Below are 17705 nucleotides of genomic sequence, written 5' to 3' on the forward strand. Positions count from 1 at the left end.
TAAAATCTCCTCAGTGTTACTGGACCTTTAATATGTTACAAAGAATTACGTGAAACCATTTCCAATGTTAAGTATAGTGTCATTTAGATCTATCCATAGATCCTCCTAAAGTCAAACGTCAGTTCTCCCATTGTGGTGTGATTTAGTCAATTGGGGGCCAGTGTTCCAATGCTGGGGAATTCATTCCCATGTCAGATAGTGTTTGCTTGTATCAGTGATAATTAAATATTTGTTCATTTAGGACTAGCTAGCTAGTTATAATGTATTGCCAATGATAAGGCATTAATTCATGGATTTTCACAAGGAGACAGTAAATGCAGTATATTTGTACAGGAGATTTCTGGCTTGTCTGACATCTGTAATTGAATGTTACCAGGCCCAGTTCTGATTGATTTTGCCTCCTCCTTAGTGCTCACTCAGGCAAAGTAACCAGCACAGGCCTCATTTATTCAGGCCAGCGTGAAATGCTTATTCAATGTGGGACTAAAATGTCACTAAATGTGTCAGTGTCAATGTGTAAATTCAGTGTCAGGCTTGTTTTGCCTATAAGCCCAGCAATTTACTTATCATGTAACGTTCTGAAAAATGAAGTATACTTTTAATTATTCATTTTTTCTAATGCTTCCCTTCCTGGTAGTTAAGGACTGCACTGGACTCACCAGTGGGAAGGCTAACCTGAGAACTCTTTTTTTGTGTAGGCCATCCTGATACAAATGTGCCCTCTCCTGAAACTAACACAAACTCTCATTTGGAAATACATTATTTTCACTGATTTATAAGAAATAATGGTAGTTCTTTTGGTGAGGGCAGTAAATTGGCAAATTAATTTGACATCTTACCTTTTATTTCTGCTTAGGATGGGAAAACAGCAGAGGATCTCGCTAGGTCAGAACAGCATGAGTCCGTTGTCAGTCTGCTCGCAAGGCTTCGAAGGGTAAGCACCCACCCCCTTTCCTTTCATATCGGTGAATTACTAAATAAAGGGATGGCCAACCTAAAAGGCCTGTGGGATTTCCTGAAAAGAATGAAATTAGAGTAACAAATAAAACCCCTTGCTGGAGATGCCACATGGCCCAAAACTCACACTGGCGGTCAGATGTAAATACCCCTTTCTTGTTTATTGGTTAGAACTGACTATTGGAATAGACTGGCACAATAGATTGGATTAATAGATTCATAAAAGGTGATGATCTGAGATGCATATAATGCCTGGTTGTTTCTTCCACTGGTTGCAGTGTGGCACAATCCATTGTCATTAGAAATTACACATTGGCAAAGGGAGAATGGTACTGTGTAGCTGCTGTAGGTGCCTTCAGCTACCATAGGATTTGAATGCTTAATCCTATCAATTAAAAAAGAAGTCAGAGGCATGGTGTTTTATCCTTGGATAGTCAGGTTTAATCACTGTGGAACTAAAATCTCCACCCTGAACTGACTGAACTGCAGCTCCCATCATAACCAGACAAGTACTATTTTAAGGTGGCCATACACATACCAATAACAATCTTTCCTGCGATTGGTCAAAGGAAAGATAATTTGTTCCCTCCATTGACATTTAGGGCTGAATCGTCAGATATGGAGGTAGAAACAATAGGGATTCTACCTCCACCTGACGATTCAGCCGTAAACGCAGATTTTTTTTGAGCCGCCCGTTCAAGCAATATCTGAAGCTTTTGTGATATCTGACGTCTCGTTAGATCCACCATACACGCACTGGATATATATTTTGCTTAAAAAATGTTCATGTTTTGGTGTGTTTTTCAGAGTCTTACAGTTTAGTGAATGTGTATCTTTTACAAATATCTACATAGAAGTGATTTACTACTATAGGGGCCATTTACTAAGATTCTGAGCAGTAGCACAGTAGTACTAAAGTGCATCAGGGGAGGTGGTAAGTACAGTGCCCTGTTGTAGCCCACGCTTGTAAAATGCAGGTTAGGGTGCAATTGGGGGGGAACACCTACATGCCTTCCCACTCTTAACCCTGATAAATACAGTGCTGCTAAACACAGGCATCTCTGTATTTATTGGGGCAGCTGTAGGACTTTATACTGTGACATGGAAATTAATTGTTGTCTGCCTTTTGGTTTAAATGATCATTATATTTGCAGCTTCCATTTTTGTGCCTAGGATGCTTGCTGTCATTTTACTTCTTAAAAAGTCTCAGATCCTGTACTGAACATAATACACTTATTTAGCTTATCCTTTAATCCTGTGTGAAAGGTGTGGCACTAATAGGATTGTCCTGTATTGTTCATGGCCACCTTTGTAAGTTATATGATGTTCTTTATATATGTTTACACTTTCCCTTTTATAAGGGAGATTATGTTTATTTGCAAAATGAGCAGTGAGCGCCATCATTTTGCTAGTTATATCTTATAACTTGTTTGCTTAATAAGATGTTAAGACAGTTGTGTACAAGCAGTATGTATATAATGTCTTCAGTTATTTAATATTTTGTGAAAACTCTATACTTTGAGTAAAGTGACATGAAATGTAACTGTTATGTCTGTTTGCAGATACTTCATAACTAGGGTTTATATTCACATTATTATTATTATTATTATTAATGTTAAAGAGATACTGACCCCAGACATTAATACATTATTTACATCCATCATAACATTTGTCTTTACATGCTACTTACAATTTTGCCTTGAAAGTATTTGCCCAATGCTTTTACATTACCTTTCTGATCCCCCATGTTCCTATATGAGGGGGCTGCCATATTTGTCCAGCAATTAGTCCATTAGCATTAGAAGCTATAAATGACAGGTTGAGAACGGACAGTCAGGTTGGCAAAACAGTCAGGTTTAGCCATATTTATCTGTGTCATTTTATTTTATTCTTATAAGAGGGAATGGCCAATGTGTTTGGCAATGCAGTGCTAGACAATGACTAAGAGAGTGAGGGTGCATATATGTATACAGTGTATAAGCTTCATTTAAAACCACAGGTGGAAATGCAAATCTGTGCTTATATTTACACTGTTCATTAAAGGTACCAGAGTTCAGACACAATCCAGATATGTGGCAGTATTTCCATGGTTCCAACAGCTTTAAATAAGTAGGCACCACAGACTTACAAACTGCACCTAATGTGCACTAGTGTTATTTTGCAGCACTCACAACAGACATATAGATGTGTGGCCACAATTATGTTGAAATTCTGGGAAAAATGCTGCATTGGAGAAAAATAAGTAAGAAAACTAGTTACATCTTATTCATTGACTCTAGTGAAGCAGTGACCTCTTGTGGCCAGACTTTAGATAAAAAGGAAATATACTCCCAATGAGCTCATTTAATTGGGCTTATGTTTAACTTTGTATAAACACTGTCCATAAATAAGTATATCCAATATATTTCTTTTATTTTACATGATTCCTGAAATTTAAATGAAACTGCAGTGGTCTTTCTCTGACTTGTAGGAATCATTTCTTACCCCCACCACTTAAGGTGGCCATACACGCACCGATATTATCGTACGAAACCTCGTTTCGTACGATAATCGGTGCGTGTATGGCATGTCGGCGAGTCGACCGATATCGCAGGAAGCTGCCGATATCGGACGACTCGCCGATCGGACAAGTTTGAAAATTTTGATCGGGCGCCATAGAAGGCGCCTGACCAAAATTCTCCCTTCAGAGCTGAATCGGCAGAAGGAGGTAGAAATCCTATTGTTTCTACCTCCTTACCTGCCGATTCAGCCCTGAATGGTGTGTGGCGGATCTTACGATGTTTCGTGCGACCGATGGTCGTACGAAACATCGTCGGATCGCCACGTGTATGGCCACCTTTAGTCATTCAACCCCTCTTCTCATCTTGTTCCATTGTGAAGTGAATCTGTGAATTATCTTTGTGAATACTATGAAAGCCTATGCAGTGAGCGTTTTGCCATTTACCTGTCGATCTGGAAATTGCATGGTCTATCAAATGCTCACTATCGCACCACTGCCCTGAGGCTATTTTGTGCAAAGAGCCGCTCTGAAATCTTGAGTTGGATGGGGGAACAAAAAAAGAGGAAGCTCCCTCTCAAATAGTAAAATATTGTATCTAATTTAATTGTATCTAATTGTATCTAATTTAATGGCATAATATATTGAACATGAATTTTGATTTTATAAAATATAAGATGCCTGCAATTCCAATTACTTTTTTATTGATGTGTCACTACATAAATCACAGTAAACTCTCATACTGTAGTATATAATGTTCCAAACTATTTCCTCCCATTATTTCATTAGTAGTTACTAAACTATGTAATTCAAATGTCAGACACAGATTTAAAATCTATATTTCATTGTTATGGTGCTAGGATTGTCGGTTAAATGGTTGAGAAATAAAAGGTATATCTCTATAACTTACTGGCCCATTGGATTCTGAGGTGAGGCTTGTGGATTTGCACCACATGAGATTTAAAATTTGCTTTTCTTCTTAACTTTCTCCCTATGCAAGACAGTTTAGCTTCTTGCAACACTAAATCTTTACTGTTGTAGGAAGGCTGTGCCTCTCTATTTGTGCATTAGTTTTTATAGACTGATCAGTTGCATTCTCTTTTTATTTCAGGATACCTACAGAACTTTGTTCATTCAGCAGCTCAGACCTTCACCAACCCCCCAGCCAAGAATTAAACTGAAGTTATTTGGACACATGGGATCAGGAAAGACCACGCTTGTAGAGTCCCTCAAATGTGGCCTTATCCGAAGCTTCTTCAGAAGACGCAGACCTCGTCTTTCATCAACTAACTCTTCCCGTTTTCCTTCTTCTCCACTAACAGCTAAGACAGGTTGTCTATTCTTGGCATCGTATTTCTACTTGCCTTTAGAACTACATTTATTACAGAGTTCCTATAATGACTGTATATTTTAAGTCCTGCAAGAAAATATTAGTTTCAATACTATTAAACCAGAGCTTGCATACAACTCCCCAGAGAATATAAAATATCTTACATGTCCAGTAGCATTGTGCTAGGTCTGCAGAGACTTTAGGCCTCACCAGTAGGAGAAGGTGCACAGTGCAAAGAAAGTTTTTGTACTTTGTATCTTGCCCCTATGAGAGCAAAGAGTAAGCGCCTTCTGTCACAACCCCTTGCTTGCACATTTGAATGTGTACTGGCAGATAGTAGCAAGCCCTGTACTGATTGCCTGCCTTGTGCCAAACTGCCATCTGTACCTTGTACCATATTTTCAGTGTGGAAGGCGCAGAACACAATATGCAAAGACCAATTACCTGATATGATTTCTTTGTGTCCTAAATTGCACATAATCCGTAAATTATCTCTTTTACATATAATTCACATTTCACATAATTATGCATTTGTTAAAGGAACAGTAACACAAAAACATGTAAGTGATTTATCTGCTGCTTTGTAGCCATAAGGGTAGCCTTTCAAGCAGAACAGGGCCAAATGGCTCATGTTTAAACAGCAGATAAGTTAGAAACTTTATAATATACAAGTGGTTTAGTTCTTACACAGGAAGATAAATGGGCCAAATGTCATTTATGGTTTTCTACGGGACTACAAACAGAAAAACTATAAAATAAGATTTTGTTTTGTAGTGGTTAATTAACAGATACCTACATTCAATGTAAATAAAACATTTTTAATTTTACAATGGTACTGGACCTTTAAGGGCAATGGCCCATTGGGGGATTAGTCGTCCATGGTTAATCTCAGCTACAGCAGGCAACTAAACTACCCAAAATGCCTTTCCACCTGCATTAAAGTGAATCATCACTAAAAAGGCATACACGGCCCAAAACTTTGCTTGACTTTGGAAAATTAAGCAACGTGTATTCCTTCCTACCGGCAATTCACTTTGTCTGTGGAAAGGCATTTTGGGGATATTAGTTGCCCGGGATAGCCAAGATTTAGCCATGTATATATAGCATGTTTTTGCACATATTAGTCCACTAGAGGGTGCTGTTTATGCCAATAATGAGGCTTTGTTGATGGACTGACAGTTTAGAACCAGCTGGGCAATAATCATAAGCATCTGACTGGTTGGCCTGCAGGCTATGAATTACCTGTCTATTGAAAACCATTTAAACAAAAAAAAAAAAAAGTTAAATTAAATTATTTTGCCATTATTTTTTAATGGTGGGCACAAAGGTTACAAATGATGAACTATTTATGTAAACGACACATTGTTTTCCAAATATCTACGGGTAACTGGATTCCAGATAATACACCCCACTGCTATATATTTTTAAATCACTATGGTTTTTCCATGGATTGTAACATTCTGTGTCTTGCAATTTAGTTTCAGTGAGCATCTCGGATCTCTACCCTGGTTGTGAGAATGTTAGTGTAAGAAGTCGGAGTATGATGTTTGAGCCAGGACTAACCAAAGGGGTTCTTGAAGTATTTGTTTCACCGTCCCCTCACTGTTACACAGATGACCAGTCAACCAAGGCTATAGACATCCAGAGTGCCAATCTTAACGGTATAAATGACCTTTCTGTGTTTGATATTCTACTCAAGTTATTTGAAAATAAAAAGGAAAAAAGTTTAATACTGTACTGAAAAATACAGAAGTTCCACGTAGAAGTGGAGGAAATTAGACTAATCCCAATGTGCGTAATAGTTGATGTTAGCTTTGTACCCCACCTGGTTGTGCTTCCTTGATATGAAACAAGTGGAATCCACTATTTGTGCTGACGCATCCCACAAAACTGTACACATTTTGATCACATGGAATCTGGCTGTGTGTGACCTGTTTTTGACATTAGAGGCCTAATTTACAAAACTCCAGGCTCAAGTACTCATGTGTGCTAGCTAGTAGGAGCAAAATTGCACCCATCAGTACACAATACCTATAGTGCTTGAGCTTGAAACTGGTGCAAGCATCTGCCCTCTGCACCCTTATGCAAGGTGACCATTTTATGGCACACGAGTGCAGAGCATAGTGGTTAATTCCTACCTTAAAGGATAAGTAAACCTTTGCTATTTCCTTGCTATTGACATTCATTTTTTTTAATTTAAAGATATTATGGGGAATGTGTACTGCTAATTTAACTAAATGTTATTACAACAGCGCCACCTGCTGGTCTGTGTGATTGTGATGTAGTTTAGAGAATTGTCAGGTGAAAGAAAGAGTGCTGGTCTGATGTTCTTATACTTAGGAAAAGCATTAGAAACCTCAGATAACTTTTGTCACATTTTCCTAATCTGGCCAGCCCTCTTTCTTTCACTTGACAATTTCCTTGACTCCGTGATGGTTGGAAACAGGCCAGCAGTACACATTCCCCTAATATCTTCGAATGTTGAAAAAAAAAAAAATTGTAAATTGTAAAGTGCTCAAATATTTTACAGCCACTTATGTAAAAGGTTTACTTATCTTTTAAGAAACAAATTCAATTTGCAATATGCTCTTACTTGCAGGTTATGAATAGCATGCAAGTAGGGGGCATACATGCGGACACCAGAATGCTACCCACATGCACACCCACATCATTTGCTGGTGCACAGCTGACTCTCAGGAGCAATTCTCATGCCAGTGTTGCCCCATATTTTGTACTTTGCACCCTACATTATAAATGGGCCCTTATATCTGATGCAGAGGCCAAATATAACTGATATTCTATTTCCTTTTAGGTGTTGGAGATTTTAGTGTGTGGGAATTCTCTGGAAACCCAACGTATTATTGCAGCTATGATTATTTTGCTGCCAATGATCCAACATCAGTTCACATTGTAGTGTTTAGCCTTGAAGAACCCTATGAGATTCAGCTGAATCAAGTGATATTCTGGCTCAATTTCCTAAAGTCACTTGTTCCTGTGGAAGAACCAATAGGTATGTGTCTTTTTTTTTTTTTTGCTCATTTATCACCATGTAAATGTACAATGTAGAAGATATATATTTTTAAAATTTACTAAGATTTCTAATAAAATAATCAAGCCTCTGATGCCAAGTCACTGCAGTATGGCAATATCACCTCAGGATACAGTAAATTCAGCTTATTAAACTGAAGGACACTCTGCTCTTGAGAGCCCCTAATGCTATTTGCACAGGCAGTGCATCTTATAATTCCTTTCTCGTTCTCTCTGATGGAACATTCAATCAATTAAGTGCAGACTGTGCTGTGGAACCTTTTCATGAACTCTTTCTGATGCAGAAACTCTAATAGACAGAAGATTGATAGATCTGTAAAAGATCTTAACCTTCTGGGATATAATATTATATTTATAGTCTTCCTTTTCAAATCCTTACATACAGTTTTAATCTGATAAACCACTTGTTGTTGGTGAACATCAATATGGTAGGACTGCACACAAGCTGGAAGGGGATATTTTAATGTTCTATTAATTATTAAATAAGGGTCTGATCTACATATAGAACAGAATAAAAATTGCTGCTGTGTTAAGAGTTTTTGATTTCCTATAATACCTATAATACCTTTAGAGAAGTTCTCAGTGCATCTTTCCTTGTTGTGTATAATAGCGTATGGTGGGAAGCTGAAGAATCTACTCCACGTTGTGTTGGTGGCCACACATGCTGATATTGTTAACCTTCCTCGCCCTGCCGGAGGAGAATTTGGTTACGACAAAAGTCTAGCATTGCTGAAAGAAGTAAGAAATAGGTAAGTATATTTCAGTAATTGCTTGTTTACATTTTTCATTCTGGGTACTATTAAGAACTATACAATCCCCCTCAATTCAAACTATCAGGATCACATTAATACATTTCTGGCTCATTTTAGCCGATTACTTACCATAACAAATATCTTATATCTTATTCAATATTTAGGGCAGTTATGGGCAATAAGCACCACAAATAAAAGACTAATGTAAAATAAAATAGCTGGTCATATTTGTTGCACTTGCCTTTGTGTACCTGTGAAATAACAGATAATTGTTTTCAGATTTGGAAACGATCTCCAGATTTTGGATAGACTGTTTGTTCTGGATGCCGGGGGATCAGGGTCCAAGGAGATGAAGCTTCTGAGGAATCACCTCCAGGAATTAAGAAGCCAGCTGATATCTGTAAGTCTTAATAAAGACATAAAAGAAATAATTTAACATCCTAAATATCTTTTATGCGAAAGATAGCTAGGATCAACAATCTTTTTTTAATGTTTTTAATACCAAGCAATAACAAAAAACAAAATATAATATGGGAAAAAAGGAATAGATAAGCATGATACATTGCCTTTTTGTTTATGCTATAATGCAAATAATAATAGTATAGGAGAATAGCATTGCCATAAATTAATGGCCTTTGTAAGAGTTGTCCATAAAAGTCCTAAGAGTTCAACTAGCATTGGCAAACCTTATCAAATTTATCAGGTATACCCCTTTGAATATAAACCATACAATCTTAAGATGCTTTCCACATACTAATAATGGGGGAATCCCCAGAAAGCAATTTAAGAGCAATACATTTACTAGTTAAGAATATAAATTCCCTTACTGATGTTAATGTGTAGGGGTTACATCAAAATCAGCCCTGACCTGGTCAAAGGACTTGAGTATCCCATCTACAAACAGATCATCAGCTATTTGTATTCCTTGTGGTTGCCAAGAGTTGGAAGGCCAAATAGTAGAATCTCCAGGAAAAGCCACCCTACCTCACAGTCTAGTAAGCTGCATTGTCGGATATGACAGCCTACTGTGTTTCTCGGATAAATGTTTGGTGTAAGGATCGAATTGGGAAAATCATTTCTTATGTATATAGGCTGGAGATTATGTAACTATATAAACAATTGCAGCAAAAAGATAGTTTTGCATATAGGCACTCTACCCAATGGTATTAAAAGGGAATGCTTTTCATGCTTTCATTTGGCTAGGATTTTAAGGGAGAATTGGGTGCAGGTTATTCTTCATGTACTGTCTTTCAAAAAAGGAAATGCCATGGTACTGGAAGTCATTAACCCATTAAAGGGGCTGATTGGGCAGTTGATAATGAGGGGAAGGGGCATCCAGTAGAAATAGGCAGGATTTACTCCAGTTTATTAGCAAACCAGAAACTTTCCCAAAAGAATTTACTGTTAGATGATCCTTTCCAGGGATTCTGCCAGGTCTGTCAAGAAAAGTAGCATGTCATCATTGTATAATGCTATTTTATTATTGGTAGTCCCATATTTGTAGCTCACTATGTCCTCGTCTGACCTAACAATATTAGCCAGAACCTCTATGGCCAAGACAAACAACCTGGGAGATAGGGGGCAACCCTGCCAAGAGTCAGAGACCAATGTATTTGTCCCGGTTGTATAACAGTTGCACCCAGGCTATGAACTTTATGCCAAAACCAAACCTAGCTTCTCACAAAAGGATCTGCTTCATGGAGTCAAATGCTTTAGCAGTGTCTAATGATGGGGTATGTGTAAATTTGCAGAGTCTCCTGATATTTATAACGCCCTGTCCTCGGGAAGTATACTTTTCCCAAGTATGTATCCACAAATTTTGAAACATGTATGAATCTTAGGGGAAAATGAATTCTGATATGCAAAGGTATGTCCATGCTGCCCCTAACATAGCCAAGCAATGGCACTGTGCCCCATAATGCATACATTCTTCTTGAGCAAATACAATCACTGATCTTTGAGTCTATTATATAGGACCTTGAAATTTTACAGGTGAGATTTACACAGTAAAATAAAGTAAATAACCTTTGTATTCCATCCCTACAGATATTTGCAATAAATATCCTATATACTGTATATACAGCTTTACATAGCTTCCATCAATGCAGAATCCATGCTTAGAAATAGATAGCAGCCTTATCTGAACACATACAGATAGTTCAACTTGCCTGCTAGCAAGAACAGGAGCCATAAAATAATGACTGAATCACTAATGGCCCCAGGGATGTATTTAAATCCTCTCCCAGTATGACCATTAAAGGGATACACTTCAAAATACCTTTGCTAAAATGGGCACAATAAATAGGACTTGAGTTGATATTACATTCTGCCTGCTGTTTTAATAAAAAAAATATCCCATCCCATTTTTGTGCCATTATAAAGCGCTTAGTTGGCTTATTTTCACTACCCCCCACTCTTCCTTTATAAATAGGTCAAGTTTGTCAGAGCTCCCTATATACCGATGAACAAACAAACCTCTTCGTTCTCTAAGCAGCAGTCTTTGAGCAGCTCATTATCGTGGGCTTCTCATTGGATTAGTAATTTCGTTTTATCACCTTTGAAGTTCTGCAGGATAAGGAAGTAACAGGAATTACTAAAGTGAACCTGGCTTCATATTATTGTTTAGTGCCAGAAATAACAGAAACCATAGACATTTCTTTATTAAGGTAACAGGCAAACAGAATGTTTAGCACAATCAGCTCATTAAGACCGTGCTTTGGACAGACCTGAAACATTATTATGGAATGTGGAATGCTGTTATAATGAGCCCTAAGAGTCCTATATGCAGCTGATTTCAGAAATGCTCATGGGCCTAAAAACTAAACTGATCCCCTACTTTACCTTAAATGAGAACTATTTAGGGACATCCAGCTGCTTCATTAAGCAGGCCTATGTAGAAATTAATATTAAATAATAAATTAGTCACTTAAAACTGTATTCTGTGGACTCGGCTTTTTGAAAATATTTTTAAATCTTTTTTTATCTTATATAAAATGATATTGCTCCAGGCTATTTTTTCAGTTTCCCCCAGGCATTTTGCTTGTTTGCGAGTTGCACAAAATAGAAAAAAACCTTTACAGTGCAGAAGAGCTCTAATGTCTCCCTGGTGAGTTCCTATTTCTACCAGTAATGTCTCATATCATTTTAGAGGAGTCACTCAGACTTCATCCTTCTCTCCACTCTGTCTAAATGCAGCCATAGTTACATGCAGGGAAAGCAAAAATTTCTCAAAAAATGGGGCATATGTTGATTTCTTATAGTACAGGGAATCCACTGCATATTTCAGTCTTCACTCTGTAACCCACCATGATATAGAAACTCTGCTCAGAAACTCAACCGCTCAGTTGTAAACCAGTACAATGGACACTCCAGAATTATGGCACTTTTTTATACTCAAGTCTGTAACTGCTATAAGTAAAGGTGGCCATACACGGCCCGATTGCAGCTGCCGATATCGGTCCCTTGGACCGATTTGGCAGCTTATCGGCCTGTGTAGGGGCAGGAACGACAGGCATGCCAGAATTGGCCAGATATCGATCGGGCGGGTTAAAAAATTTAGTCGGATCGGGGACCGCAACGGCTCGTTGATGTGGCCAGGGCCAAACGATCGAATTAGCCTACATTTGCCCAATATTGCCCACCCGTAGGTGGGGATATCTGGAGAAGATCCGCTGCCAAGCGAGCGGATCTTAACGTGTATGGCCACCTTAACTCTTCTAGGGCCTTGAGCTGAAGTTTGCTTCCCTTAGGACCTGTCCTTGGGATACATAATGGACACACTTGCAATTCTTAATAGAGCATCCTCTATCACAAGAAGATTATTATTTGTGGGTGTATATTTTTTTATATTAGCAACATTTAAAGCTTGTGCTTCATAAAAAAGTTTGTCAAAGTATTATCATGTCTGACATGGAAATTTATTTTTGTAGGACTGTCCACCTATGACACCGCTTTGTGAGAAGGTGATGTCAACTCTTCCATCCTGGAGAAAACAGAATGGTCCCAATCAACTTCTTTCTCTTCAACAATTTGTATATGATGTCCAGGACCAACTAAATCCACTAGCAAGTGAAGAGGATGTTAGAAACCTTGCATTGCAACTGCACAGTATTGGAGAAGTAAGTATAACTTTCCACCAATTAATGTCTAAACACATTTATCTTCTTTTTGGGCAACTTAAGGTGGCCATACACCTCACTAAAGGAGTGGATCCTTTGCCCAATATGGCCACCAATTTACTGCCATATCAGGCAGATCCAACCTTTTGGCCCTCTGGCCAACAATCAGGTTATAATGGAAGCCATTGTAGGAAAAGACCCTACCAGCATGCATCAACTACATAATATGAATTTGATTCAGTCAATAATGTACAAAAACAAAGTTATTATTGTATCATGTGGGGCCAGATGTGGCCATATTTTCTATGCAGTAGCAAATCTGGATTGCCATTTTTCTTAAACTCAGAATGGCAAAAGAATAGGCAGATAACTAGTATGAATGTTCCCAGCTAAATCGTGATGAATAATTGAATTATTTGGTGCGCATAGAAGGAAAATAATAATAAACGGGGGATGGCTTACGTTTGGACACACCATAAGTAAATATTTAAAAACTGCTCTGCCAGTATGAAGGGGTCCTGTACTAAAGATAAGCCAGTCATGAGCTGGAATGCTAAAGTCTTACTGACAAGACCACAGGGCAGTTCATTAACTAATGATTATATAGCTAATTCTTGCAGTGCAGTGAAATCATTTTGCACATTCTGTGACTTAAGCTTATGGCCTGAAGTCAGATAATGTTGTACATTTCCTAGGCTTTACTCAAATAATATATGCAGCTAATATATTTTCCACTTATTCTGCTTGTCTCTGGTGGAGAGCTATTTAATGTTGACTAGTCTGAGGTTCAAGAAAGGCATCATACAGCCTGCAACACTCCACGTCATTACCTGTCCTTTAGCAAAAGCACCACTATAAAAAATATTGCTTGGTGACTGGTTTCATTCATTGCCTAAGTAAATTCATATGTTGTGCAAGAATTTGTATGAGTCCTACGTCTGCATAACTGAATGATATTGTCTTTATGCTGTATATGAAAATGCAAGCTGTAGCTTCTATAACACACATGGAAAACTTACTTGTCATTTTGTGTCAGTCATGTTTGTTATTAACTTAAACCCCTACTAAAGTAGCAGTTAAAACTGTTTTGCAGCATGCTCATTTGTTTTGTCAACTTGAGAAGTATGTTGTGTGTCAGAGTTATTGCTTCACTACTTTTAATTCCTGTTTTACATAGGTTAATATAATGCAGAGTGAGACCGTCCAAGATGTTGTGCTTCTAGATCCACGATGGCTGTGTCACAATGTCCTCGGAAAGCTACTCTCTGTAGAAAACCCAAAAGCCCTACACCATTACAGGGGAAGGTATACAATGGAAGATATTCAGCGCTTGGTCACCGACAGTGATGTTGATGAACTTGTGCAGATCCTGGATGCAATGGACATTTGTGCCCGAGATCTAAGCAGCGGAGCTATGGTGGACATCCCTGCCCTCATTAAAACAGACAACCTCCACCGATCATGGGCTGATGAAGAAGAGGACATAATGATTTATGGAGGTGTTAGAATTGTTCCTGTGGAACACCTTACTCCCTTTCCGTGTGGAATTTTTCACAAAGTTCAAGTTAATTTATGCCGATGGGTACATCAACAGAGCGCCGACGGTGATGCTGATATACGTTTATGGGTAAACGGTTGTAAAATAGCAAATCGAGGGGCAGAGGTTTTGGTGTTGATGGTCAACCATGGTCAAGGAATTGAAGTGCAAGTTAGGGGTCTGGAAACTGAGAAAATCAAGTGTTGTCTACTTCTTGAATCCATTTGCAGTATCATTGACAACTTATTTGCAACAACGTTGCCTGGTCTTTTAACTGTAAAACATTACTTGAGCCCTCAACAGCTAAGAGAGCATCACGAGCCACTGATGGTTTACCAACCTAGAGACTTTTTTCGGGCCCAAATACAAAAGGAGACTTCACTGGCTAACACCATGGCTGGATACAAAGAGAGCTTTAGCAGCATTCTTTGTTTTGGGTGCCTGGATGTTTACTCTCAAGGAAACCTAGGCCTGGATCACCATGTGTCCGATATCAATATTCTTGTTAGAAGAAAGCTCAGCCGACTTTTAGACCCACCAGATCCCATGGGAAAGGACTGGTGTCTACTAGCTATGAATTTGGGCCTACCTGACTTAGTTGCCAAATACAATACTAACAATTCTGTACAAAAAGACTTTTTGCCTAGTCCAATGTGTGCTCTTCTGCAGGAATGGAGCAATTCTCCTGAAAGTACTGTATCGCTCCTAATGTCTAAACTGAGAGAACTTGGGCGCAGGGATGCAGCAGATTTTTTACTAAAAGCATCCTCTGTTTTTAAGGTGACTCTTGATATCCATGGACAAGAAGCCTATGCGGCAAGCTGCAACAGCGGCACATCCTATAATTCAATTAGCTCAGTCGTGTCACGATGAGTAAATTAGTCCGCATGATCTTCTATAGCTATCTAAACAACCAGTATGAGAAGTGTAGTTTATATGTGTTTCATAGGGGTTTCTAACCATTAATTTATAAACAATGTCAAAGAATGCCACATGCCATCAGAACCTGGTAGCTTTCTACTTTTTAATAAGGGTGACTGCCTTTTATCATATATTTTAAAGGCTCCCATGAATTTTTCACTCCAGAGTTCTATAATAATGTGCTGCTAGTTACTGCCACCTGAACAGATAATATATACTGTTCATTTTTTCTAATTAATTCTTTTATACATTTTACTAACCAGACTGGACAGTTGTTCACGTGTAGAAGAGAGGGCTCTCATTTTATGTCTGCTGATTTGGTAACTGATTCAGCTACAGATGATAGCAAATTTTGCTGTACATTAGAGTTGCCCAACCTGCAGACCTCAAGCTCTTGGATAATGCCATTTTACTTTATCAGTAGCTGGCAGAGCCCAGGTTGGACAGCCCCCTCTGTTTATATTCATAAAGCCAATACAGCAGCATGAGTGCCTTGCTCTCACAGGTTAGGTTACAATAGGCCAGAACCTGCTCTCAAGCACTTTCCACTGGGCTCTACCTCTCTATCGTTGTCTCCACGATAATCCTTGTGTCAAAAGAACATTTAAGATTTAACACATTAAACTTCCTTCATCATGAATACATACAATTACCTTCCTATTTTGCGAAGATTACTGCAAGAACTATACAAGGCTTCTTGCATATTCCCCTGCAGTTAGCAATGAGACTCTATTGCTCAGGTACAATATTGATTTTATCATTTCCAAGCAGATATGTGAACAATTAGAAGTATTGTAGGTTTTTTCCTTTTAACTCCTTCGAGTACTTGAATGGTTGTCAGCACACTTTACCTAAACAGTGCTTTTCAGGTCATCCAGAATAGCGGGAGTTAAACTGAAATGCTTTACCAGTCTCAACTTTCCCTCCTGCCCATTCATTCCAGACATCTCAGGTATGAGTTCTAACTATCCTCATTTGTATGCTTAGTTTTGTATTGTAAAAAGGACCTTAAGGCTGATGGCCCATGAAGCAAGTTAGTCGCCTACGATAGATCTCTGCATCACAGGTAATTAACCCGTCCAAAATGCCTTTCCACCGGCAACAATAGGAGTCGCCAGCAGAAAGGCCTACTCATCACTTCAGCTTTCCGAAGTCACCGCACCTGTAGTCAACCACGGGACTTCAAAAACCAAAGCGATGTGTAGGCCTTTCCACTGGCAACTCCTATTGTTGTCAGTGAAAAGGAAGTTAATCGCCTGTGGTAGTAGAGATCATTGCAGGTGACTAACTCACTCTGTAGGCCATCAGCTTAAGGGTGAAGACACACGGAGCTACTAGTAGCAGCTACTTGTCACAGCTACTAAAATAGACAATGCTGATCATTTACTGATAATTGTCTCTATGTGTGTTTTAGCAGAGGCAATTCTCTGTTGTCTATGGCGGGGTATTTTCTGGCGTTTAGTAACCATGACAAGTAGCTGCTATTATGTTTCTTCACTCTATTGGTTAAAAAGGAAACTTCCATGACTCTTATACAATTATTTCCTTGCTAATCTGTACTTGCCAACATTCCTTTTAAGCAATTTTCACTAACTTAACTGTTCTAATGAAAAGAAATCTCTGTGCAAAGACTGAAGGGGTCATGAGCCATTTGTGTGTGGCATTATTCCCTGTTATTGACCAAAGAAGCAGTAGGATAGAGTTAGCTGGGACTGTCTGGCAATCGCTGAGTATTATAAATGCAAGGGGTCTATTAAAAACCTGGTGTTGAACGTTCATATAGACATATTTTATGTAAAGCATTACTGTTTATTTAAATCACTGCAAGGACCATTTATATTATTAGTTATTATAGTTTGCACACAACAACAGGCAGCATCTAGGGTGCATTATTTGATTTCTTGTACTTGAAACAAAGAAGCAAGGTCAGTTGCTTTGGTTTATAAAACACAGCCAATGTGGAAGGGGGAAATTACATTTATCTTTGGAAGCTGCATGTGTTATGAATGGACATATGTACATGTATATAAAGGAGTAACCTTTCCATTTATTAATGTTTTATTTGTAGTACAATTTTAAACTTTTTATATTTGTAAATATATATGAATAAACATGTTGCCTGTTGCATCATGCTCTGAATTGATTCACTCTCCTTGAATATCCAACCTGTAAGCACCAAGGTGCTAAACTCACTTCAGTAATCAGAGCATGCTAAGAACTTGAGTCTAAAAAAGCTACCATGCAAATAGTTGGACATAACTGACCAAGTAACTTAATAAGAAACTTTGCATTTTAGGGTGATGGCACACAGTAAGAATTGTCGCTGGCAATTAAATCTGTGCTACTGCAGACAAAAAAATAACTTGCAATAGTACATCATTAAGATCTCCGCAAGTAAAACATATTATTACACATTGATCAACAATCAGGCTTATATGCAGTAAATAGCCTCCCTTCACAATAGTTTTTACTTGCAGTGATCTTAATGTAATATTATGGCACATCATTTTTGGGAGATTTGTCACTCATGGTAGCACAGATTTAA

The 17705-nt window shown here is 38.3% G+C and overlaps 1 protein-coding gene across 3 annotated transcripts in view; it reads left to right on the forward strand.

Moving 5' to 3' along the window:
* dapk1 (death associated protein kinase 1) overlaps nt 1–17299 on the forward strand; it is an 86987-nt gene extending 69688 nt beyond the window's left edge. For 2 of the 3 annotated variants that reach the window (XM_012955218.3, XM_012955236.3), the window contains exons 19-26: nt 857–934; nt 4566–4785; nt 6263–6445; nt 7597–7794; nt 8443–8581; nt 8864–8984; nt 12514–12702; nt 13880–17299. In XM_012955218.3, the coding sequence (XP_012810672.2) occupies nt 857–934; nt 4566–4785; nt 6263–6445; nt 7597–7794; nt 8443–8581; nt 8864–8984; nt 12514–12702; nt 13880–15112 (2361 nt within the window). In that variant the 3' untranslated portion in view covers nt 15113–17299. 3 annotated transcript variants of the gene reach the window in all.
* The last annotated feature ends 406 nt before the right edge of the window (nt 17300–17705 follow it).

This window comes from Xenopus tropicalis, chromosome 1 (assembly GCF_000004195.4).
Source record: "Xenopus tropicalis strain Nigerian chromosome 1, UCB_Xtro_10.0, whole genome shotgun sequence".
Taxonomy (NCBI): Eukaryota; Metazoa; Chordata; class Amphibia; order Anura; family Pipidae; genus Xenopus; species Xenopus tropicalis.